The sequence below is a fragment of the Rhamphochromis longiceps genome, linkage group LG19 (genome assembly GCF_057381845.1).
Source record: "Rhamphochromis longiceps isolate RC_006_pf linkage group LG19, R_longiceps_female_GT1.1, whole genome shotgun sequence".
NCBI classification, from domain to species: Eukaryota; Metazoa; Chordata; class Actinopteri; order Cichliformes; family Cichlidae; genus Rhamphochromis; species Rhamphochromis longiceps.
Window position 1 is genome coordinate 2,544,690 of NC_140575.1, and position 27,754 is coordinate 2,572,443.

General features: G+C 41.7%; 1 protein-coding gene across 1 annotated transcript in view; it reads right to left on the reverse strand.

Moving 5' to 3' along the window:
• nrxn3a (neurexin 3a) overlaps nt 1-27,754 on the reverse strand; it is a 205,153-nt gene that overhangs the window by 112,477 nt on the left and 64,922 nt on the right. Inside the window, 3 exon segments of the mRNA XM_085390811.1 lie at nt 3,420-3,581; nt 6,158-6,202; nt 6,525-6,826. Coding sequence (XP_085246937.1) covers nt 3,420-3,581; nt 6,158-6,202; nt 6,525-6,826 — 509 coding nt within the window.

The following is a 27,754-nucleotide window of genomic DNA, read 5'->3' on the forward strand; positions in this document are numbered from 1 at the left end:
AAAAGCCATAGTGTTCATGTTTAGAGTCGGTTCAAGTGGTGCACAAATCTGGTCCTTCAGCTAAAGCCTTTGCAAAACATGGCCCCTGACTACAGCTTACAAAAGAAACTTGCTGTTGACCAATACAACGCTCACATTAGCAAAGAAACTCCACCAAATGATTGTGGACCGTACCAGTGTTTCCCACCCTAAATCAAAACTGGAAGTAGTTAATGTTCCTGCACGTCCTGTGGATGTACAGAAAAGGGAAATAGTAGCAAACCTCAGGCAGAGATGCTCAAAGATAAATCAACCACACAGTGCTAACTGCTTTTGGTTAAACTGCTGATCTGCCTGTTTCATAAAATTCTTCAAATCATGTTAAAAACAGCTTCAGCTTTGTGTTCAGAGTATTGTGTGCTTAGTATCATGAGCACTTTATGACTTAAGAGTCGACCATATATCCTAATAAAGAGGTTGCTTTAGTTTGCACTGAAGACATAACTGATGCTTATCCACTCCACTCTTATACTGATGTCTGTACACTGTGGTCGACGTATGGTTACACTGAAAAGCCGTATTATTGTCTAAGGTATGTAATGTTATTTTTCTTTCTGACTAACCCTATAAAATACACACACACAAAATGCACTTATGGCTGCAACATATATACCTTATATTGTGTGTGCATCCAATTTCTGTTAACTCGCAGTTAAGTGAGTTAACAGAAATTGCCTACATCCCTAATACAGAAACGTACTGTAGTTAAAACTATTTGCTCCTTGTGCATCCCACATCGTTTACATGTAAAACTTGATTTATAAAGCTATATGCAGCCACACTGAGTTAACAATTCAAGATGGCAACAGTGAACATAAACAGTGGTTAAATGTTTAAGCTCTCCTGCCACTCAATAAAAAAGCACTGACACATCTGTGTACATGTCTCAGCACTGACTTCAAACACACACAAAAAGCACTGATCTATATTGCTAGTAAAGCCTTGTAAAGCTAGTAAGACCACTGATCAGTGGCCATGAGAACCATTCACAGAGAGTTGGGCTGCAATCACAATCACAGCAGACAACATAAGGCTTCAAAATAATTTAAAAGAACTAGTATGCAAAATATAAGTAGACATAATAGCAGAAATTTACTGTAGTATTCATAATTAATTTCATAATCATTAATTAATCATTCATAATTATATTTCCATTACTGTATAATCAGTTGGTATCACACCAACAGTCAGCACAGACAGACTGCTCAAGGAGGTAGAGCTGAATTATGACTTTCCAAGGTATTTATTATTATTATTAGTGTAACATGAGGCTTCATACCTATATATCGAGTGCATCCTGTTCCATGTTAGTGGCCAGTGAGCCAAACCATTACAGTGATGGCCACTGAAGCATCATCTTTGTGTCTGTGACCCGATGTCTGAGGCAGTTTGATGTGACGACCTGAGGACGTCCTTTACACTGTAATACTGCGGGCTGTGTTCTGCTGTTGTTACCTTATGCTTTGATCCTGTGTTTTCTGATGGAGAATAAAGGTTTTGATGATTTGGTTTATTTGTGAATGTGTGTGTCTGTCTGTCCCTGTGTGTACTTGTCGAGAGTGGTTAGTACAGAGAACTGCAAACATGACCAGCGTGACACAGAGCAGGAAGTAGGCCAGAAGGGGATTAAATAACTACTGTGCCCCCCCATCCCCCACCCCCTTCTCCTTGCAGACATATGTGTATTCTGTGTGTGTGTGTGTGTGTGTGTGTGTGTGTGTGTGTGTGTGTGTGTGTGTGTGTAGTTGGTGAACACTGACAGAGAAAGCCAAGCCCCCACTGCCATATTACTCTTCCTCCAGTTAGTGCTGTGGTATGACATCACCTTAAGCAAACAATATTTGCAAGTGTATGTGACAAATACGTGTGTGTGTGTGTGTGTGTGTGTGTGTGTGTGTGTGTGTGTGTGTGTGTGTGTGTGTGTGTGTGTGTGTCAGTTTTTCTGTCTATTCTGCAAAATGTACCAGTAATCTACAATTTAATCATTTTTTATATAGTACCAAATCACAACAACGTTTCCCTCGAGAAACCTTGTTGTAAGGTGAAGACCCCACAGTAACACAGAGAACACGGCAACAATCAGACAACTGCCTTTGTGCAAGAATTTGGCAACAGTGAGAAGGAAAAACTCCTTTTTACCACAGCACAGTCAGACTCAGGCAGGGGCTGCAGGGTGAGGGAGGGAGACAGTACAAAAGACACGCTGTGGAAGTGAGAGAATGTGAATTGAGATGACTGAAGAAAAAAAACACTCAGTGCATCACGGGAACTCCAGGCAGCCTCGGCTTACCAGAACTGATCCAGCCCTAACTATGCTTTACCAAAAAGGAAAGTTTCAAATTTAATCTTAAAAGTAGAGATAGAAGAAGGACCTGAAAGCTGAAGGCTCTGCCTCCCATTCTACTTTTAAAAGCCGAGGAACCAGCTGAAGGTCTGCGAAACTAACTGTTAAACGAAAAAGGGGGTTGGGGGGAAGCTTTTAGTTAAGCTGATAATAATGAATGACGATACTCCAGCCAAGGAGTAACACTTGCATAAACTAGTTTTTCAGCATCACTCTCAGGCAGGATATTTCTCACTTAGAGATGTTGTGCAAATGCAAGAAAACACCTTCTAAAAGTAGCGGTGATGCTCTCTCTGTCTTGAACTTTATATTTGAAATAAAAGCAGTTATCCTGTTTATAAACAAGATTTGTTGCTTACACAGAGGGAAACAGGAGTAGATGTAGATGTTCGTCCCCCTGGTGAAATGAAAGCAAACTGGAAGCAAGATTTTGATTTATTACAACCTTTAAAAAGACTCTTAATACAAAAATTCCTAAATGTAAAAAAATTTAAAAAGAAATATGTGTTAAAGTGCATTTTGTACACACTGGTCTTGCAATGCAAACACATTTAAGAAGACTGGACTTAATTAAAAGCAGGAAATGATGTCATCAGAATTATGGCTAATATAGCAGTCAATTAAGTGTGCTCCTTAAAAGTGCTACTGCTATTTCATTTAGTGACAGAACTTCAGTGCTCTGCTCTCTGTAGGTCAAATATATCCAATCTGTAACTAACTGACTTGAACTAAATGTAAATAACATGAAAGTAAAGCTTCAAAACTACGTCTGCTTCTTCCAACAGCATTCAGATTTAAGAACTACGACTACATGTTGTTGGTCTCTTTTGTCATGAAACTCAATGATCCCTGAAATCTAATCTTTAGTCTAAAAAACAAAATAGAAATTAATTATTATGTGAACATGGAATCCAATAAACAGTCCAAAAAGCCAAAACTGAGGTTTAAGGTCTTTAAAAATTGCATTCTTCTGATGTCCAGCTTTAAATAATGTATTTGCATAGTAATCAAACTGAACTGTGAGCGAGGTATTTACCTCCTTGAGACAGCCCATGAAGTTGTTGCTAACTGGAGAACCAGGCAGGTCAGCTGTGCTGGGGCTCCCACCCACATAGAAGAAGTCATCGGAGCCCAGCATGGTGTAATCTTCCTGGGTGTAGCCTGTAGTTGTCAGAATCCCATCCACTGATATTGTCACCTGGCAAAAAGGAGTAAAAGCAAGGTGAGGCAGAATTGTTTTGTTTTGAGTGTAAGATAGAGCGGTTGCTGCTATTTGAGAGCACACTCAGGTGTTTAATTATAAATGCCAGACCTGGTTTATCTGTGTTACTGATGACATGAGACAGATGATGAGAAAATTGTGCCAGACCATTTGATTTCTCTCTTTTTTTCAGTTAGTAAATTTCTGTTTGATTGAATATTTCTTTGTTGAAACGATGTTTCTTATATCACTAGATTTGTGGATTCATTTGTGGATTGAGCATCAGAGTTGAGAATGTGGATTAGCACAAGACAAACTTGCCAAATCTTCTCTGCCAAGGCCAAACAGCTTATTCTGTGACTGACTCTTGCGCTGAGCTTCTGTTACCCCAGGTGCAGAGCTGACAATCCAATGCCTGATGGGCACTCGATTAGGAGCACCTATGAGCATGGACCTAGTGATCAGCTGATATCTGCTCACATCTGACTGAGGGCCAGTGCCACAGGGCATCATCAAGCTAGTGTATCGAAAGCCAAGATTCATATAGCAGAGGATGTCAGAGGTGTGCCAAAATGATAACACAGGAAGAAAGTGGTTTGAGCCGAGGTTTGCAGGATGATATGGCTGGTGGCTCTCTACCCATTAAAATTTGTGAGAGACTGAACAGTCAATCTCCAGACTCTAGAGCAGCCATGACTGTCCTTTACTGTGTACTATGTACATATGGATGTACTATGGAACCTGCACATGTGGAGGAACATTATGTGCAGCAATGAGTCCAGATTCTGTCTACAGCAGTTGGATCATATGGTGATTGTTGCACTGATAATAGATAACTGCTTTTAGCGGAGGCAGTGTGATGTGTCGGACGTCATCTCCCTCACTGATAATAAAGGCTTGTCATCATTGGAGGGGAGGCAACTTCAATGCAGGGAGATAGCGAGATAACATCTGTAACCAGTGGCTATGTATGGTTCTTCCACATGATACTGCGGCCCTGTTTGTCAAATGGATCGACTGTTAAATTCCCAACATGTCTTGTTTCTTCAGACTTCAATCATCCGATGACACCAACCAAGAGTCAATAGCACAAAGCTGCTTGGCATTGGCAGAGAAGATTTTCTCGGGTGCAGCTCAGATACTCAACTCTGCTGCTCAACCCACAAATCAAATTTCCCTACAAATGTGGCACCATTTAAACAGGCTTATCAACAGTTTAAGGTTTGCCAAGAAGCACTGTTACAACAAAGAAATAATTGATCAATCACTTTTTGTCCTAAGTTTGCTGTCTGTGTAAAATAGTAAAACAATATGTTAACTGACTGGATTTAGCTTCAAGCAACAAAAACATGCATTAATATTCATATGTAACTAGTAATCAAGCAAGCAGATGATTTGATTTTCTGTTGCATGTAAATATATATAATAAATATAGAAAAGAAAATAATGAGGATATTGTGGCAACCAAGAGCAGATGAAACCAACCAACCAACAGGAAAGAAATGCTGAGCGCACAGAATCAAAGAGTGCAGGCCACATCGCAGGACATGGGAAAATGTAGTAATATTGTAATAATAAGGAATAAAGTAATATTGCTGTGAGGACCTCTGGTTCTACTGGTAAGATTTATGGTTTAAAAAGATGTTACCAGAGAACTCTACACTTAAATCTTCCAGCTGCATGTCTTGCATGCCAATAACTCAACTGCCAAAGCATGTAATATATGAAAGGAAAACCAATGAACCTGGAGTTTGACTTTGTAAATCCAAAATATCATCATCATCATCTGTGATCCTTTTTGAGCTTATTTCATAATTAGCAGAAGAATTCTTAAGATATGATCAAAAATGTGTTTTCAAAGGTCACGTTGATCTTCGACCATCAAAGGAGAACATTTGTGCCGAAGTTGAAGAAAATAGTATTAGATTAGGCAAGCCTCCAGCTGCTTCTTTAGCATGCTAAAGCTCACGTCCAGCTCAGGTAGTGTTGTTTCCAGAGAGATATATTTTCTTTGAAGACTCCTTTTCTCGTATTTACAAGTCTGTACAATCAGTGTGTAATTACCTCAAAGCCAGTACTCTTACTGCAACGGGTACTTATCTATTATGCTCCTGCATCCTGCTCTATTTCATATTTTCCATATAATTTTACGGGATATAAACAGTATACAGTAAACTATTATCTGAGTTGTAATGTGGATTAGTCTCTGTTTCAGCTTATATCTTTCCTTACAGTTTTTCTGTTACAAGATTTGCCATTTGGTTATTATACCACATAGGTGAACATTCAACATAAACGGGTCGATGTCAGCCTAGTCTTAATCAGGTTGATGTTAAGAGGTTAACAAGAAATTCAAAAATGAAAAACAAGTTAATTTAAAACAAAAGGAAGAAGAGACTAAAAGGAAAATGAAGAAGTGAGCAAAGGAGCCAAAGAAAGCCTAGATCAGAAGAGCAAAATGAACCTGCTCACTTATTTTTAGAGGAGTGCTATCTAAGGGTACAAAAGGCAGAAAAGAGGAAAGATCGAAGTACACAGCAAACCAAAAAGACGATAATAAGAATGATATCTACCATACAATGGAGTTTGTTTATCACACCATATCCAATGCCTGTTTGCTTTGCAGAAAGATGGGGTGGGTAAGACAAGTTTATATGACTGAACAGAGGCTTTGTTCATACAAAGTATATCCGTTGATAAAAGTGGCAAAGGACAGAATCAGGGATGAGTGTAAAAACCACCCACAGATGCATTCATGACTTAAACTCATAAGTAGCTTTGTTGCTTCCTAGTGGCAGTCAGCAGGATAACTAACAGCCCGTTTGCAGCTGTCAGTGTGCTGTCGTCCTTATGTTCTACAAGGTATATTCAGCTGCTGTTGAATAATCCTGACCAAAACACTGACATGTTCATATCTTAAAGTGCACCTCTGTGCCTTACCTGCCGGAGGTTGCGGGTCACTTTGACATCGTGCCACGAGTTGTCATTAAACTTCCCATTGACCGGCTCCACAATGGCTTCAAAGGCTCCAGAGCCCAAGTTGATAACGAGGGAGACAGCTCCGTCCTTTAGCGCCAGATTGACATAGTCAGCTGACTTGCCGGTGTGAAGAATAAGGCCGTTCCGCTGCCACGTCTTAAAGGAGAGTGTAATTTCATCGCTACTGCTCTGGATTGGGTTCTGGGAGAGATCGTAGCAGAAGTACTCTGAGCCACGGAAAGTCGCCACATTCTCTTCTCTTGCTATAGTAAGAAAAAAAGATTGTAGTGAAGAATATGTTTCAATAAAGGTTAACATCTTAATCTTTTTTACATTATATAACATATAATATAATGAATATATATATTATATAATAAAGATATAATATAATAATATCTTTACACTTTATCATATCATATTTGTATTTACAGGATTTTTTTTCTTTCTTTCTTTTTTGCTTACTGAGCAATTGGGTGAATATAAAAGAAAAGAAAGAAAAAAACAGGTTGAATAAATTAAGATAGGTCAGTTAAACCAAGAGATACTCTTAGGTGAATAAAAGGAATATCAATGTGATAACTGTATAAATATGACCCTTCAAAAATATCGGACATGACAGAGCAAAAAGCAAAACCTGCAAAACCAGGTGCTGAGAGGAACCGAAGAAAAGGAACTGGACAGCTGAGGGATAACACATGTAAGGTGTTATCTGCAATTAACTTTCTGTCTCTAAAGCAAGAATGCTGGACACTTTGATCAAACAATATAACCACAGGACTCCAATGCAAGGAGCTGCACGAGTACAGGTTTCATCTATTTCATTGGGGGTGTTGTTTAGAAACCATATGCACACTGATTTCATCATCATCATCATCAAAATAACAACAACAACAATAATAATAATAGGTTAGACAGTGAAACATGCAAACATGACAAAGGAAGTATGAGCCACCTGTAATCTGTTAATAAGGAATTTTTTAAAAAGCATTTTGGGATAGATTTACTAATGTGTTGTGTCACCACAAAATTGGCTTGGTGTAAAACAAAAAAATACTGGTGATACAGTCCCGATCAAAAGTTTAAGAACACTTGAAAAAATGGCAAAACATCATATTTTGCATCGTTGGACCTTAAGGTTCCAAGTTGAGCTTCAACATGCAACAAGAAGAAATGGGAGTGAGACAAAGCATTTTTCTAAGCATGCAGTTCATTGAAAACAATGCTTGAATACAGAGGAGAGGAGAACGTGCACAGTGCTGAGGGGCTTCAGTGCTGATGCACTCAATGTCCAGGATGTGCTCAGTCAGTTTCATGAGCGTGTCCATGAACCATTAACAAACTTTGGCGCGGAGGAGAGCAGCTTTTTCAGAATGCTTGCTTAAGTGCATTGTGGACAGTCTTCTAGTTTTCAATGGGAGACTGACAGGAGATCGGCGTGCTAGAAACGTTGCCAATAGCTCTGCTTCCACTGCTTTGATATCACTTACATTTATTGTAAACATGCAGTACACAATTTACTCTGTGATTTATCGTCTTAACCGATACGTTTTTTTAAAGTTTTTTCTTTTAATAACTAATTCAGCACAAGGAAAGTATTGATGATACTGTTGTGGTACTGAGTTTATGACCCAGTGTTTCTGTTTCTTGTGCTCTCATGTGGCATTTAGCTTGAGTTTAGTTTCTAGTTCTTAGGTTATTGTTCATTTTAGTCATTCATGCCTCCCTGTGTAGTTACCATGTAGTTACCAGGTTCTGTCTCTATGTTTATTCATCTGTTTCCCACACGTATCTCTCCTTCTGTCTGTTCCCTGCATTCATTCAGTCCATGTCTTAGTGTGTTTCTGTTTGTTTCCTGTTTTATTTTGATAGTCTCCTATCCTGTGTGCATTATGTTCAGTTATTTTCCTGTCCCGTTAGTCTGATTAGTTCCAGCTGTGTTTCCTCCGTTTCCCATTCTCTGGTTATCCTCTGTGTGTTTAGTCCTCTGTCTTCCTCTGCTTGTTGTCACGTCGTCCCTCGTTGCTATGTAGTTTCACTGTGCTCCTCAGTTTCCTCATAACTCCCAGCTTCTAGCTTGTAGTTTTCCCATTTTAGGTTATGTTTTTTTGTATCTAGTACTTGAGTTTTGAACTGCCAATAAAGCTGCCTCTTTCAGTTTACTCCCCTTGTGTGTGAGTCCTCCATTTGAGTCCAACTCCTGCCGCTGCCTGTCACACAGCGATCTGTGACAGGATCTCCAGTTTCATACAGAGGTATAAGCTCAACCAACATTTTCAGATTAACATCAACAGAACCAAAGAAACAGAGTCCAAATAGAACAGAAAACCAGTCCAGAGGGTTGGCCTGGCCAAGGGGCAAAATTGAGGCCACGTAGCGATTAAGGGGACTGACGGGGAAAAACAGTTCTCGGGGTCAACCATGGAGCCAAGGCAAATGTTGACAGAGACAATGGTGCAACTCAGGTGGCAACTGCGAGGGTCAACGTTAATAGAGAGGAAGACACTTTTGACAGGAGGTCAAAGATGGCAGTGAAGACACTCAGGTGGCATGGCTGGAGGCGGAGTGGCAGAGGAAGGTACCCCTTAGGTGGTGAGGGCGAGGGCAACGAGACACTCCTGATGACCACCCCTGATGACCATCTCCAATGAGCCCTTCAACTCTTACAAGACTTTTAGTAGATCCCCCTATGGTATTGATTTCAAAATCCCACATTGCCTCATTCTCAAGTTATCACATTCATGTGTAAATGCTGCCCACCTGCCACTAGTGTGGATGCTGTGATATCAACGCTGAATGGGTAGGTTTTAATTTAAGTTAGTGTGTCGTGTTGGTACCTCGTTTATGTCAATGTTTGTACGGTAATGTTTATGTTAGCTTAGCTGTCAGAAACTTCTCATGGATGATGCTTGCTAAGCTAACACTTTCATCTTTGTTAGCTAATGAGTGAAATACATAGTAAACCAGTGAACAGGAGGGGCTACACTGTCTCCTAGTTTTGTTTCTCACATTAATATTACTGTTTATTCTGAACAGTAAACCTCTCACTCCGGAGCATGTCCACTACATAAATTCATGAACTAAATCATATGTAAACTGACTGGAAATATAAAAACTTTTATTTTAGTTTCAAGCTTTATTTAAACTTCTGGACAGAAGGCATTTTTAGTTTAGGTAGTTTTTTTGTTTAAATACTATTAGAACTTAGAGCCGGTTGGGTACTGGACCCTAGAACAGCAGGTTTGCACACAGATGGTGGAGATAAGAGTTATTAAAGTAACTGTTGACTAATCGACTAATTAAAAACAAGAAGATTATTCTACTACAAAAATAATCTTTAGTTGCAGCTGAACATGGTCCATTCAGACCCAGTGTCCCCAGTCTTCCTCTGAATGCTGTTGAAGCTCTGTCAGAGGTGAGAGATCTCATAGTGGTGACTTTCACTAACATTTACATTTAGAAGATAGACCTCATCACTCAGATTTTTTTACTGCCAAATTGGCTACCAGCTTAGCCTGCAAACTGCCTCACATGGTGAGCCAAAGGCACAATCTCACAACGATAACTAAAAAGGCATTCAGACTGTTCATGGACTCTCCCTTCAAACACTGAGCACATACATGACAATAAAGTTCTCCATTAAGATCAGTTAAAGAAGTCAGTTACCACAAAGCTGTAAATCAGGGGTCTCCAACTCCAGGCCTCGAGGGCCGGTGTCCTGCAGGTTTTAGATCTCACCCTGGGTCTACACACCTGAATCACATGATTAGTTCATTCCCAGGCCTCTGGAGAACTATAAAACATGTTGTTAGGTAATTTAGCCATTTGAATCAGCTGTGTTGGATCAAGGACACATCTAAAAACTGGTACAAGTCAAGAACAGGGTCCCAGGGGCCCAAGAACCACCCGGCACACGAATGGCCTTACACAATATAACGTGTAAGACCAGGACGTACAGGTCTACTTCCGGAAGGAGCGAGCTAGCAAACAACTGGCTCAGTAGGCACCCCCATTCCCTACACCAGGCCACAGGACTACGCACCATTACGGACTACAAAGCCAGGGACACTGCGCCGATCAACGCCGACTCTGCATTCACCAACGAGCTGAATCGGTTCTACGCCCGTTTTGAGGTTAGCCAGGCGGCTAATGCTATCTACCGCCTGACTACCGAGGACAGTGACGTCATCAGCGAGAGACCGGTGACCAGCATCGCGGAGCATGACGTCCGAGCGGCACTGAGGAGAGTGAACACAAGGAAAGCGGCGGGGCCAGACGGCATCACCGGCCGTCTGCTGCGCTGCTGTGCTGACCAGCTAGCAGGTGTGTTCACTTACATCTTCAACGAGTCCCTGGCGAAGTCTGTGGTCCCCACATGCTTCAAAAGATCCACCATCATCCCTGTGCCCAAGAACAGCAAACCCTCATCCCTGAACGATTACCGGCCAGTTGCACTGACCTCGGTAGTAATGAAGGTGTTTGAGAGGCTGCTGAAGAACATCATCTCCTCCTCCATCCCAGACACCAATGATCCGCTGCAGTTCGCCTACAGATCCAACAGATCCACAGAGGATGCCATCGCCCACGTCCTACACACCACTCTCAGCCACGTGGACAAGAAACAGGGTAACTATGTGCGAATGCTGTTTGTTGATTACAGTTCAGCGTTTAACACAATAGTGCCCTGCAGACTGTTCACAAAGCTGAGGGATCTGGGAGTTAACAGCCGTCTGTGTGCATGGGTGTTGGACTTCCTCACTGGCAGAACTCAGGTGGTGAGGGTGGGCAGGTGCTTCTCCAACAGCATCACCATCAACACAGGAGCACCTCAGGGATGTGTCCTCTCGCCACTGCTCTACTCCCTCTACACTTCAGACTGTGTGGCCACCCATGGCTCCAACACCATTGTGAAGTTTGCTGACGACACAGTGGTGTTGGGTGCCATCTCCAACAACGATGAGGCGGCCTACATGGATGAAGTGAAGAATCTGGCATCGTGGTGCCAGGACAACCACCTCCAGCTGAACGTCAGCAAGACCAAGGAGCTGGTGGTGGACTTCAGAAGGGGTCAGCACAGAGACTACAAGCCCATCATCATCAATGGAGCTCCAGTGGAGAGGGTGCAGTCCTTCAAGTATCTTGGTGTCCACATCTCCTCAGACCTGACATGGGCTGCCCACATTCAGGTCCAGACCAAAAAGGCTAGGCAGCGCCTGTATCACCTACGACAACTGAGGAAGTTCAGGGTCTCTCCAAAGATCCTCAGGATTTTCTATACAGGCGCTGTGGAGAGCATCCTCACACAGAACATGACATCGTGGTTCGGGAACAGCTGTGTGAAGGACCAAAAAGCTCTCCAGAGAGTGATCCGTACAGCAGAACGCTGCTGCAGGATTGCTCTCCCCCCGCTTCAGGACACCTACACCAGGAGATGCCGGACTAGAGCAGATACTGAAGGACCCGTCCCATCCTGGCAACAAACTGTTCCAACTTCTGCAATCTGGTAGAAGGTTCCGCATCTTCCGGGCAAGGACAGAGAGACTCAAGAGGAGCTTCTATCCCCAAGCCATCCGTGCCCTAAACACACACACCCGCCCTCTCACATCATCTATAATTGACTGAGACAGGACTCTTCCAAACACTCTAAACCAAGGCACAATGTACATTTCAATTCCTTTAACTTTAAATATGTTTATATTGTCTATCCTGTAAAATAGTCAGATATCTATTCATATTAATGTACAGAATTCACCTGCTTGCTGCTACTACTGCACATTCACCCAGTGTATATACTATATGTATGTATATATATATATATATATATATATATATATATATATATATATATATATATATATATATATATTCGGAGCACTAGGTGCGGTGACTCCCAAGCTAGGCGAGTGGCTCCAGCAGATCCCAGGAACAACATCGGAGATCTCTGTCCAGAAGAGCGCAGTCCTGGGAACAGCTAAGATACTGCGCAGGACCCTCAAGCTCCCAGGCCTCTGGTAGAGGACCCGAGCTTGAAGGATAAACCGCCCGCAGGGGCGTGCTGGGTGTTTTTTATATATATATATATATATATATATATATATATATATATACATATATATATATATACATATAAAACACCCAGCACGCCCCTGCGGGCGGTTTATCCTTTCAAGCTCGGGTCCTCTACCAGAGGCCTGGGAGCTTGAGGGTCCTGCGCAGTATCTTAGCTGTTCCCAGGACTGCGCTCTTCTGGACAGAGATCTCCGATGTTATTCCCGGGATCTGCTGGAGCCACTCGCCTAGCTTGGGAGTCACCGCACCTAGTGCTCCGATTACCACGGGGACCACCGTTACCTTCACCCTCCACATCCTCTCGAGCTCTTCTCTGAGCCCTTGGTATTTCTCCAGCTTCTCGTGTTCCTTCTTCCTGATATTGCTGTCATTCGGAACCGCTACATCGATCACTACGGCCGTCTTCTTCTGTTTGTCTACCACCACTATGTCCGGTTGGTTAGCCACCACCATTTTGTCCGTCTGTATCTGGAAGTCCCACAGGATCTTAGCTCGGTCATTCTCCACCACCCTTGGGGGCATCTCCCATTTTGACCTCGGGACTTCCAGGTTATACTCGGCACAGATGTTCCTGTACACTATGCCGGCCACTTGGTTATGGCGTTCCATGTATGCCTTGCCTGCTAGCATCTTGCACCCTGCTGTTATGTGCTGGATTGTCTCTGGGGCATCTTTACACAGCCTGCACCTGGGGTCTTGCCTGGTGTGATAGACCCCAGCCTCTATGGATCTTGTACTCAGAGCTTGTTCTTGTGCTGCCATGATTAGTGCCTCTGTGCTGTCTTTCAGTCCAGCTTTGTCCAGCCACTGGTAGGATTTCTGGATATCAGCCACCTCCTCTATCTGCCGGTGGTACATACCGTGCAGGGGCCTGTCCTTCCATGATGGTTCCTCGTCTCCCTCCTCTTTCTTGGGTTTCTGCTGCCTGAGGTATTCACTGAGCACTCGGTCAGTTGGGGCCATCTTCCCAATGTATTCTTGGATGTTCCTTGTCTCATCCTGGACTGTGGTGCTGACACTCACCAGTCCCCGGCCCCCTTCCTTCCGCTTAGCGTACAGCCTCAGGGTGCTGGACTTGGGGTGAAACCCTCCATGCATGGTCAGGAGCTTTCTTGTCTTTATGTCAGTGGCTTCTATCTCCTCCTTTGGCCAGCCTATTACCCCAGCAGGGTACCTGATCACGGGCAGGGCGTATGTGTTGATGGCCCGGATCTTGTTCTTACCATTCAGCTGACTCCTCAGGACTTGCCTGACCCTCTGCAGGTACTTGGTGGTTGCAGCCTTTCTAGCGGCCTCTTCATGGTTCCCATTTGCCTGCGGGATCCCCAGGTACTTGTAACTGTCCTCTATGTCTGCAATGTTGCCTTCTGGTAGTTCATATATATATATATATATATATATATATATATATATATATATATATACATATATATATATATAATGTTCTTCCTCTACACCCCCCCCCAATTTTTGCACATGTCGAGGAGCGTGTCAGGCTACATTTCACTGTGTGTTATACTTGTATAACTATGCATGTGACAAATAAAGAACCTTGAACCTTGAACCTGAACCAGGATAGGAAGTCTAGGGCCTACAATGGCAATGCCCTGGAATGCCACCAAGTCTGCAGCAGCACCCACCACCCCCACCACATAGCGGATACTGGAGTGTGCAAATGAGTCCAAAGACTCATCTGCAATTCAATTCAATTTAGGTAGACCCTACAATAAATCATGCAGAGAAAACCCCAACAATCATATGACCCCTATGAGCAAGCACTTTGGCGACAGTGGGAAGGAAAAACTCCCTTTTAACAGGAAGAAACCTCCAGCAGAACCAGGCTCAGGGAGGGGCGGGGCCATCTGCTGTGATTGGTTGGGGTGAGAGAAGGAAGACTGGATAAAAGACATGCTGTGGAAGAGAGACAGAGGTTAATAACAGATATGATTCAATGCAGAGAGGTCTGTTAACACATAGTGAGTGAGAAAGGTGACTGGAAAGGAAAAACTCAGTGCATCATGGGAATCCCCGGCAGCCTACGTCTATTGCAGCATAACTAAGGGAGGATTCAGGGTCACCTGGTCCAGCCCTAACTATATGCTTTAGCAAAAAGGAAAGTTTGAAGCCTAATCTTGAAAGTAGAGATAGTGTCTGTCTCCTGAATCCAAACTGGAAGCTGGTTCCACAGAAGAGGGGCCTGATCTGCACACTGCGTCACAACACCACTCAGCTATAACAGACACATACAGTAAAGGGATGATATAAACTGTTTTGTGTGTCAGACAAGCTGCACCAAAAAATGGTTGCTCGCTCACCTGAATGCCCCACCCCACCCAACAAGCCCTGGAGGCACAGACATCCTAACATGGGTCGACCCACCCGACATGCCAAGGTGGTCAGGGGGGTCCAGACCACCCTCGCACAAGGAGGGACTCAGTCAGAGACCAGGCCCAGCACCTGCCTCCACCAGGATGAGGCCACCTGCCACCACAAAAACCCCAGACCCCACATCCTCCACGGTGACCAACCAAGGCAGACATACAGACACTCCAAAACAGCAACCACAGCTCTCCAGCCCCCAGGGGGCCGCCATATACCAGTAGTCCCAGAGACCATCCCCACCCACCTGTAAGGCAAATAGGGAAACAAGACTACAGCTGACTCCTCTCACTAAGTAATGGAATTGATCAATGGGGACCAGAGAGAGACAAATTCATCCAGTTGGTTTTATAAAGAGGCAGACATTCTCTCCGGACTAATGTGATCAAAACTAGCAGCATGGCCTCTTCACCTGTCCACCCTGCATTTTCCTGCTCTTTGTGTCAGGTGTTTAGTTATTCCTCTGCCTCCTTTAGCAGTAATGATACTTGACAGTGAGGAGTAAGCGCAGGCCTAAAAAGATGCCTCCAGTTCACCACCAACCCATTCAAGTGCCTAACTGTCTCGCCCCACGCGGTGACACACCCACTGTGGATCAAACTCTGGTAACTGGCAATTCTGTTCTGAGACATGTGAAGCTAGAGACACCAGCAACCATAGTCAATTGTCGTCTAACGGCAAGAGCAGGTAACACTGAGGCAAGTTTAAAGCTGCTGGCTAAGGATAAATATCTGCAGAGGCTTATTTGAAGAGTTTCAGTCAGGTTTCAGAGCTCATCACAGCACAGAAACAGCTTTAGTGAAGGTTACAAATGATCTTCTTATGGCCTCTGACAGTGGACTCATCTCTGTGCTTGTCCTGCTAGACCTCAGTTTTTGAATGCGTTTGCTTGTTTTTGAATAACTATTGTGATTTGGTTCATAGTGATCTTGGTTCTCCCTCCCTCAGTGTTTATCTTCTATATTTAGTCAGCCTTTCTCTCCTTGTTTGCTTTGGTTTTGCTCCCTGACTCATTGTGTCTGATTAGTCCCAGCTGTGTTTCCCTCTGTCTGTTGTTGTGTTGTCCCATTTGCTGTTTGATTTTTCACTGTACCTCGTGTCCATCACAACTCCTAGCTTTTAGTTTTCTAGTTTATTAGTTCATAGTTTCTTGGTTCCTAGTTTTTAGGTGTTGTGTTCTTATATCCTGTATTTGAGTTTGGCTCTAGCACATTAAGGCTGCTTCCTCTATTGTTTATGAGTCCTGCATTTGGGTCCTCGTCCTGCCTGCCACACAGCACCATACATGACAGTTTAGAGATTTGCCAATCATTGCATTCTGTTTTTATTTAGTTTTTACCCAGTGTTGCAGCTTTTTTTGCAATTGGAGATGTGTTTAAAGCATAGTTTAAAAAAAGTGTTTGGATTGTATGGATAGTATCGCATTTCATAGCAAATGTATCTCCAAAGGGTTGCCTACTAATTGGAAAAGTCAGCACTGTGATCTCTGACTTGTGGTGACCCAGATGTTGAGACTTTATAATGCAGTCTGACATGGAGTCCAAAGCCAGTAGGTGGCTAAATCCTCTCTGTATGTTTTATGTTGTGTGTATCTGTGCTGTCAACTTTCACACAAAGAAAATTTCACATATTTGGTAACCCAAGTGGAATGGCAGAATAACAGTAAGGCCAAAGAGCATAGAAGACACTTGGTTAGACAGAAAGGAAAGTGTTATAAGTCTAATTTTAGATTTTTAGTTGTTTGTGCATTTTCTTTGACAAACAAGCTAAAAACACACCAGATAGGCATTAATTATATCACAACATATTATACAATAACTGCTATATGACTTTTACTGCTGACTTCTTCACTAACTGGAGCAGGATCACCAACAGTGGATGTGAATGACAGAATAATAGCAATAGGGGTGGGAATAAATAAATAAAAAAAATAGGCGAGAAAATCCTCATCCCTCTGAGCTGAAAAAGCTTATCTGAGGGGAGGCTGATTGGTGCAGGATGGCTGAAGGAGGCAAAACAGAATAGGCTGAAGGGGAGTTTGTGACGATGAAGGGGGAAGGGTTTGGAGATAACCATCAGTAATTTCAGCATGCTGGTGGGTTTCCATTTGTTTGTTAGCTTGACCAGTGGTGCGTTGGGATGTCTGAACCAAACAGCATTGTGGGACTGAAACACCGAAGCGACAGGAAGGGGGGATGGAGCCTGTCAGGCATTAGCTCAACAACAAAAAGAAGTCAGTACTGCCATTTTGGTGGTGTCCAGAGAGTGGAGGCTGAGCTGCTCAGACAATAGGGTCTTCAATATTTACACACACAGAAAACACATGTGGCTAAAGATTAAACATCACTTTGTAACTGATGTTCACTTAAAAAAGAGAGAAAATTAGAGCGACTGTATGGCAAAAATCGAAGAGATTAATATTATAATAAGAAGCTGAGTGGCAAACATATGGCCTGCATTATGCGACAACAGGAAATGGTGATAATATTCTATAAAATCATATGCAGAATGACCCGGAAGGGCAAGCAGCCTACTGGAAATAGACCACTAATTGTGGAGCATATTTCCCACTCATTCAGCCCTAATAATAACCATATTGTAGTACATCAAAGCTCCTGGCACTCCCCTGGGACTCCTTCATAAACGCAGAGGGGTGGTGCTGGCTCAGATGGGCTGAAGGGAATCGGACGTTTCCTGGTTCCCTGGCTCCTCCAGCCTGCATGCCTAATATTTTTAGGCAAGAAACTCCAAGTTATGTGTGAATGTTAGGTAGAAAACAAAAGTGTGAGTGGGTGTGAATATGTCAATGACATATATTGTATAAAGCACTTTGAATGCTCTATATAAGAATCAGTTTATTTACTATCCGGTCTTTAAGTGATGACGTGATGAAACCTGCTTCCGGGCCCAAACTACTCTGCATTTAATAAGGCTGATGTGTTTTTAGCATGTTTTAATGCTTTGTATCTTGTTCTATTTAATCTCAACAAGCCCCTAAAAACAGGCAGTGATCACTGTCTGCTTCTCTCGGTCAGACTTAAAGACCGGATAAGTGCCCTTGTTACAAAATTGCCATCGTACCCAGAAGCACATCTGTGTTGGCTTTACACTGGTTGGATGGTTTCTCTATATACTGTGAGATTAAGGGCAAACTTAATTCATACATGGCATCAAAATGCCATGTATGAATTTCATCCCAAGATGTCCTGTCATGGTCGCCAGCCTCCAGCGAAGCCTCTGCAGGGTCAAGGTTTGTCTTCTTCTCTTCTTCTGCTTTCCCTCTTCAGCCTGCCCTCTGACTGTTCCTCCTGCGTCAGTCTGCTCCTTTAAGTTTTGGACTTTTTTCTTGTTTTTTAGTCCCAAGGAGCAATTCACCTTTGGGTCCTTTCACATATAAATCAGCCAAGTCTCAGAAATCACCTTTCTCCAAAAGCTGTTTTAAAATAAAAATAATAATAATAAAAAAAAAAAACTAGTTTTTTGCTTTTTAATATCCTCAATTGTTTTTGCTTATATCCAAAATTACTATGGCATACTTATTCTAAGAAGTCCACAGTACAAACCCCAACCTTTAAAGGGATGCTTTTTGGGGACGGAATGATATGTAATGGGAAAAAGGGAGCTTCCACCAGACTCAAAGCTTTGTTAATTTTGTTTTTCTATCTAGAAGGAAACGTGATAATAAAAACAAACAAACCTTAATGACAAATATTATAACAGTTATAACAATTTTTTGGGGGGGAAGGAAAACTAAATTCAAACCAAATCAAATGAGTCCCTACGAGCAAGCACTTGGTGACAGTGGGAAAGAAAATTCATTTTGAAAAGGAAGAAGCCTCCAGCAGAACCAGGCTTAGGGAGGGGCGGGGCCATCTGCTGCGACTGGTTGGGGGCTGATGGAAGGAACACAGGATAAAAGGGATTGATAATAACTGATTATATATAAACACCATATAGTGAAGAAGAAATACTCAGTGCCATAAGGTAGCAGACTATTGCAGCATAACTAAGGGAGGATTCAGGGTCACCTGGTCCAGCCCTAACTATATGCTTTAGCAAAAAGGAAAGTTTGAAGCCTAATCTTGAAAGTAGAGATAGTGAATCCAAACTGGAAGCTGGTTCCACAGAAGAGGGGCCTGAAAACTGAAGGCTCTGCCTCCCATTCTACTTTTAAATACTCTGGGAACCATGTCAGGTGACCATATCATGAAGCACACTGAGAGAAGGCCAAGGGTTTGCAGCAGTGTCAACAAAGCAAGGAGGGAATCTAAAATATAAAACGTATTTAGAGTTATTTATCATTTTTTTCTTTGCTACATAGTTCCATATATCTTGCTTCATATATTTGATGTCATAAGTATCTACAGTGTTGAAAGTAGTAAAAATAAAGAAAAACCATTAAATGAGAAGCTGAGTCCAAACCTTTGACAGGTAGTGTATGTATCTGCCGACCTGGTGCCAATCCAAACAGACCAAACCTCCAGCTTACCGTCTCACTCCTATCTCCCTGTACCCACACTCCTGACACTGAACCAGCGCCACTGATGAGTCTTTTATGTCGAAAAAATGTGCAAGAGGCTCCCTGGGAAATGTATTTGTTTTTCTACACACTATTTATTTTGTAATAATAATACACGCTCAGTATAACCCACATAAACAGAAACATGTTCCTCTGCATGCATTTTGCACAGTCCCTATGACTGTTGCAGGTGCTGACAGATTTCAGTACTCTCAGCATAGAGACGTATTTCAGTCGGCTACACTTTGTTTGAATAATGACTAAGTCTAAGTTATATTTGCCAACACTGCCAATAATTAATATTAAAAATAAAAATGTTTAAGCAGTAAAAAAAAATGCAAGTTTAAATTTATTTCCAAAAGTTAACATTTGTTTTATTTGTATTTAGTTTCAGGTTAATGTAAAGGGAACAAACGTCATAACATTATTATTAAAAATATTAAAATGTGGAAAATGACTTGCACATAGCTCATCAACCTTGCACAAAATTTAAAAAAAAGCCTATTTATCTAAGCAGAACACTGAGTCATGTCTGTACAGCCTTTTAGGTTTTTTATAAAGCAAACTCTTTTTCCTAAATAAATTAGTGAGATGCAATTTTCTTTCAAGCCTACAGATGATCTGCTTTAAGGTGAGTGTTTAAAAGTTATACCAAGGATTCAAGTACTTCAGTTTGAGGCTTTCTTCAGAGGAGGAGGAGCCACAGTATCCAAGATTGTTTCAGTGAGGATGTAACACTATTACTGAGATGATCAACTCACAAGAGTTTAGGTAGCTGCTCTGCACTGTGTTGGTACGTGGTAATGAAGAGAGCAACAGTGGAGGAATTATGTCTTTAAATGTAGTTACAGCACATAACAAAAGACATCTACTGTAATGAAATGTACTCTCACTGCTGTGTATTTCATTCCTGCAGATTTCAATGTTATTATAAAGTGATTAGAAAAAGAAGGAATGCTAATGACTGTTTAGTTTCCATGATGTATTTCAAGATCTAAAGAGTGATTATAGTGGGCTCTTTAAGATTTTAAGAGAATTCAATTGAGTAAAATAAAATAAAATAAACTAAAATGTGCATGCATGATGGTTGAAGGTTCCAAGGGCAGGCGCTGGTGCCTTAGTTTAACAGTACCAAGTTTAAAAAAGTGAACCAGTGTAAGATTACAGAACTCCAGAGATCAGCAGAAACAACACTGAAGTGGCAGGTTATGCCATTCGACTTTATTCGCCATCTACTTTCTGTAGGCTAAAATATTAATATGTGGGATTAAATATTATTAATGATGACTTTATTATTGTTTAAAGTAACTATTTATTAAAGTGCAGTGATCTATTAATTCCACAGTAAATTTATAATAGCATTGCTATATATTAGTTATAACTAAAACGACACTAAAACAGATTTTCATATTTTCAACTTCTCTCATTTTATTTCTTTTATCATTAGTCTACATTTTGATTTTGCTCTTTTTATATTTATTTTGCCAAATTTTAACCTTTCTTTCTGTATTTTTTTTAATATATTATTGTAGTAACTGGTGATGTTAACAACTGCTGACAGCGAGGTTGAGCATGTTTGACAAACAAAGCTTTGACTTGTGACTAGTCTTCATGGGCCTTTGTCTCTGTGAGTCCTTCCTCACAGTGTCGGTGTGTAGATGAGGCATACGCGTGTGTAAAACTGCATGTGCATATCTTCCCACATAAGTGAAGTGAAGGATGACTCCAGCCACGCTTACAAACACACACACGCAGACACACACACACAATTTACTGAAGCATGACAACAAGGTTGACTTCGTCCCTGCAGGCTTTTCATTTACTGCCCAGCATAATGCCGCATCCCTACCCACCCCCACCCCCGCCCAAACACACAATCACGCACAGCTTCTTATTGGCTATTATCTGGGCTGTCGGAGCCTGTGTTGATACCTAATGAAGGGCCACGGTTGCCATTTTTCAGCTGATGGTCACCAAGGTAACAGGAGTGTTGGGGGGGAAAGGGGGCACTGGTGAGGGTGGTTTTGATGGGGGATTATTACAGGGAGTAAGGAATAAAGGACGAGAACAAGAGCTAGTTCAATGCAGAATCAGATTTGATTTAGTTGTTTTCGGTCATTGTTCTGGAACACAAACAAACCATTTTCGTCCACACCAGAAAGAACAAAAGTCATTGTTGAACATGTTTCATATTTACTGAAAAGCCCTTTCTTTTCCTGACCCCAGTGCAGTTAGTGGGGTCAGGTTAACTGGTGATTCGAGATGTCACCCTGTGTCAGCCGATCTGTCCAAGGTGCTTAAAACTAGAGATGGACCGATCCGATATTACGTATCGGTATCGGTCCGATACTGACCTAAATTACTGGATCGGATATCGGAGAAAAATAAAAAATGTAATCCGATCCATTAAATATCACGAAAGCACCTCACAAAACTTGCAACACGCCGTAACTCACCTCAGCACGTTAGCACGTCGGAGCAGTATGCATCACGTGATAGAGCGGCTGTGGCATGCGGGACCTGTCGGTGGTCTGGATAGCATGTGGAGCTTTGCTAGCAACCCGGCATTTCATCTCCGACAAAGTTATCTCCGAGAGAAGTAAAGCAAGTGTGTAAGTCCATCTCTGAATGTTTGTAAAGCATTCCTGCGTTAAGCTTAACAAGCGACTGCCTCTTCTTGCTGCTACTTCAATCATGAAACTGCTTAATGATCAGCTGATCGGCTTTTCTGTCGCGAGTCCGTGTCTCTAGTTTGCTTTTGGCCCACTTTGCACCAGAAAGAGGAAACCAGCGGCTGAACAACAGCAGCACGTTTAAGCTTGATCAGCTGTTGTTAGAATTTATTTAGTATTACTTTCTACTCGAGGATCTTTTTCTACGTAGCTGACGCTGGTAACTGTGCAGGGGCGGATCTAGCAAAGTTTAGTCAGGGGGGCCGATAGGGCATTAACAGGGAAAAGGGGGCACAAAGACATACTTTTCTTTCTTATTCTCATTTAAAATGTCTAGCTTTTAATAAATAATTATCTGACACCCAAAGTTTTAATTTGATGTAAAATGAATAGAAGTCAATTACTGTATATAGTGACTGTTAAGTCTAATATATATACCCTAGTAAGCTATAGTACTTTTTCCTTTGGGAAGGTACCATCTGTGCAGTCTGCAATTTTGTTGAAGAAAGATGTTGAATCTATTTAATATTTCTTGAAAAATAATTGATTTCTATGCATTTTTTTTCACACTGCATCAAATTAAGGTTGATTACGTCGATTAAGCATCATGAGGTGGAGCGTGAGGGGTGGTTCCCTATTTTTTATTTATTTATTTTTGTTGTTGCTGGGAGTTGGAACACTATTAGTTAGGTTGCTTAATATTTATGCTAAGTACTCTTTAAAATACCAGAATAGGGAGGATGGTGTAGGTTTAAGTTTATTAGATTGATCAGTATTGCTGAACTATGAAATTTTTTTTTTTGCATACAGGTATAACAGAATAGCTTTAGTGTAGTTGTTGTTTTAAACTTGAGTATGAACTTATACAAAATGCAGCAAGATATTTAAAAAAACAGTTTTGTTGATTAAAACACACTATATCGGATTCATATCGGTATCGGCAGATATCCAAATTTATGATATCGGAATCGGTATCGGACATAAAAAAGTGGTATCGTGCCATCTCTACTTAAAACAGCATTGAGCACTAGCTTTTATTTCCAATTGTGTCAGATTTCAAATTGACAAATGATCAGAGGTGCAAGGCAGAAGGAAGCCGATGTATATATTCTAAAAACACACATGTTCTGGAATTCTCTCGATGCTGGGTGATGTGAACATTACAGTAGCAACACTGGTTTAGATTTGAAAACCCTGAACACTGAAACTGAAACAGTTTATTCGGCCTCCTCGTTTTCTTTTTTGGGTCGCTCCTTCTTTAGTCTTGTTTCTGAATTCCTTTCTGTCTCCTAAATACAACGAACATATCTTCCCAATACACTCGCTCCTCTTCCACTGCCACTCATCATTTTTCTCATATTTGTTATCATGCTCGGCTGATGGACAGTTTGTCCTTTAACTAAAAGACATAATTGCATTTTGAGAGGGACGGATGACACAAGGGCCAGATTAATCAAAAACCTAAACTCATTCCTGAAGGACACTGGTAAGGTGGCAATTCCACACACTGTCTCCAGGCAATCTGCAACAATGAGATGTGGCAGGTCTAATACTCCATGCTCACTCTGACCTAATGAAAAGACAGTCCAGTCAGGATTATGAGATGCCTGCGAGCTTCAGCTGAGGACTGCAGCCTCTGTGAACAGCAACAGGCAGCCTGTCTGGGTCGTGATGGATGAATCAGACTTTTAAATAAAGTAATTTGTAAACTAATGTCACGATTATTCTGAATTAAAAGAATAAATAATTAGAAATATTGTATCATCTCACTACAGCAATATGTCAATACTTGCAATTTTTAACTGAATGTTTTAGATTGTGTGACAAATTTATTGATTTATAATAAATAAACGCTGGTTCACCTTTTAGTAATATAAGTTCATGTATATATGCTCTGATACAGCACTACAGACACTCTGTGAATGTCTGCATGTGAAGATCTGAAGTGTTCGTCGCCGTGACGTCTGTGATGGGTCCGCAGCGATGTTGCCTGCTCGATTCCTGACGCTCAGTTTTTACAAATCCTGAATCATGGGCAAGTGGGCACCAATGTTTGTTTTTCTGTAGAGCTCGCTGTCCTTTCGAGTCTGCTCTTCTTTGGTGGTTCACACCATGCAGAGTTGGATGAGCAGACTGCAGACTGGACTGCGGTGTTGAATTCAATAAAAAGATCCTCAGGCATGTGGAACTTCTGGGAATTATGGAGTTTCAGTAACAGATTTAATAGATATGCTATACTATCTGTATCTATTAACCCAAACCCGAGTTGTCTAAAGGCTTATGTCTAATCTCTTCCATACACGGCAACACCCAGAACAAAAAGACCACACTGAGAAAAACACATTTTGGTAACTTTAAATGTACAAATAAAATAGCTGTTTCTATACTATATAGTGCACCTCACTGTTGACTTAGGCCCTCTCATCATTACATATGATTAAATAATAATAAGAAGAAGAAGAAGAAGAAGAATGATATAGATAATGAGATATTGCGCTGCACTGAAGTCCACTGTCAGAGGCCATAAGAAGATCATTTGTAACCTTCACTAAAGCTGTTTCTGTGCTGTGATGAGCTCTGAAACCTGACTGAAACTCTTCAAATAAACCTCTGCAGATGATCTGTTAGCTGTTTGACAACTACTCTTTCAAGGATGTTTGATAAACACAAACCTTCTCTATTTTACGCTGTTATTTAAAACACACATGCAGGCCTGTGTGTGTGTGTGTGTGTGTGTGTGTGTGTGTGTGTGTGTGTGTGTGTGTGTGTGTGTGTGTGTGTGTGTGTGTGTGTGTGTGTGCGACTTGACAAAAACAGTAAGTGATTTTGGCTCGCCACAGAGAAGCATATCGCATTATCACTCTCAGAGCCACACACACACACACACACACACACACACACACACACACACACACACACACACACACACACACACACACTCATGTGCACTCACACAAACACCCACAATGGGCCTCTGCAAGCCTTCCTGAGGCTAAGTGGCATTAACCTCTTTCTCTCATGGGGCCCAGACAAAAGCCCCCAAGGAAGGCTAATAATCACATCGCTATCTGCCCCTCCTCCTCCCCCTACAACACAACAGCTCGCCTCACGTCGGAGCTTCACGCCACCGAAAAGGAAATTTCAACACAAAACTGAAATGCAGAATAAAACCAAGCAGTTTTGTTAAATACTGGTTTGAAAAAAATGTCAGTGTGTTACTATCATACATTTATAATTAAATGATAATTAATTCAATTTGATTTATATAGGGTCAAATCACAGTTTCCTCAAGGTGCTTTATATTGTAAGGTAAAGAGCCTACAACAATACAGAGAACACAGAGAAAACCCTCAGATACTGGAGGAACAATGTGACTCTCCGCAGAACACCAAACCAGCCCTTTATCCTCACCAGGATATTTGAGGGTGCATAGGAGGTAGCCAAACCAGTGTACATGTATTTTGTGGACTTGAAAAAGGCATTCAACCCTCAGGGTACCCTGTGGAAGGTTAACCGATGTTATGGGTCATTTGGCCCCTGGGTAGAAGTTAGGCTATGTTAGCTAAGTTAGACTTGTTTCTGGTGGGTGCTGGACTCTGCCAGGACTGCCCTTCGTCACCAATTCTATGAACAGAACTTGTAGGCATAGCCAGGTGGTTACCTTTTTGTAGATAATTTGGTTCTGTTGGCTTCACCTTCAGCTTGGTCTGGCCCAGATCACACCCACGCGTGAAGCAGTATGAGTCTGAGACAATGATGAAGTGCTCACTCCAAGTCTTGGAGTAGTTATTGCCCCAAGTGGAGGAGTTTAACTATCTCGGTGTCCCGTACAGAAGTGAGGGGAGATTCTGCATGAGACTGACAGATGGACTGGGGCAGCATCCACAGTGATGCGGCATTTCTGCCTTAAGCCTTCATTCTTTTTAATAGCCAGCAGGAGGTAAATCATCTGAATGCAGAAAAGCTGGGCAAACAGCTGAGTTTCTGTAAGTGCATTTCACTTAATGGGTGATTCTAAATTGGCCAAATGTGTGAATGTAAGTGTGAACTGTTGTCTGCTCCTATGTGTCCCTGTGATAGACTGGGAACCTGAGTGTGCCCTCTCTCTCACCCTGTGACAGCTGAAAAGTCTCAGATCACAACCTTGAACTGGATAAACAAAGAAATGGATGAACATTATCAAGATATCCAAGAAAACATCATGTCCAAATCCCCAGAGTAGAATAAGCAGGCCAGTGAGCACACAAAAGATCACATGATCTATTTTTAACTGTTTGTTTGTGCTGTATGTATAGGATTATACAATATCTATTTTGTAAAACAATTTTCTATTTTCTGTTCATCACAAGGACAAATAAAAAAGAAGACATGACGTATCTGTTGTTTTCTAAGACCAGGTAAAGTCCCAGACTGCTGGCCTTGGAACAGGCCTCCTCCTCCTCAGTGGTCCTACTGTCTGTCTGATCCTGTCTGTCAGTCACTTCATGTCTCACCTGATCCAAACCACAAATCTTTCCAGAAGACAGGCTCCCCAAAAGAAAACTCGGCTTTTGACATTTCTCTTATCATCCTGTCTGTGTTGGTGCGTAACTTTGGTCAGTATGATATTTGCTCTGTGAGCCAATCAGAATTAAACATACTCTCTCTCAGCGTGTTCACTAAGTCTCCCTCCTCGTTTTACAGCATGTTGTATATTCTAATAGAAAAAAGAAGAAAATCTCTCTTTGACCTTCCTCTTTGGTCAGCGTGTGCTGCATTTGGACCATTAAGCATTTTTTAAATGTGAACCAAGTTGTTTGCACACCGTTTTCCACCTCGCCGATCTGTTCTTCTGCTTCCTCAGTTCTTTGACTGCTGAGCTTAATGTCACTCATCTGACAGTTTCATTACCTGTGCTCCATGTGGTCCTTTCACATCATTGTTTGATCATTTTTTGACTTTGTTTTACTCTCGTTTCCATCATTGTCCTGCTATCTGCAAGCTTACAGTTCAGAGTGGGGTTTGTTTAGCTTTAACAGGATAAAATAGATAATATTTCAAAGAAAGAAATCTAGTATTAGTTTTGCCATTTTTAAAACTTGCTGGACTAACGGTTACCTTTGTTATAAATACTTTACACTTGTCTCAGTGGCCTTTTTTTTAACTTGTTTAAAATTAAATAAAAGGAGCAGTTTTAACAGGCAAAGGGTTTCAAGCCTAAAGATGAATAGGAAAGCAATCATGCATTAACAAGGGTGGGGGGTGGGGACAGAAAGGAATAAATGTGAAGGGGCACCAGGAGTGGAGGGAGCGGGGTGGGGGAGGTGAGAGTGTAGGATCTGGACAGAAAGAGATAACAGCGCTCTCTCTCTTTGAATTGTCATGTGAATAGTGTGTCACAGCGAGCATCTGGTTGATAAAGATAGCAGGGTCCACTGCAGTAATCTACTCTGCACACATCGCACGCGAATCCATGAAAACACACTTTATCATGATTAAATGTTGTCCGGTAAAGTGTTCATCAAAACCTGTACACTCAGTAAACGTACACCATTACCACAACAAATCACCATCAA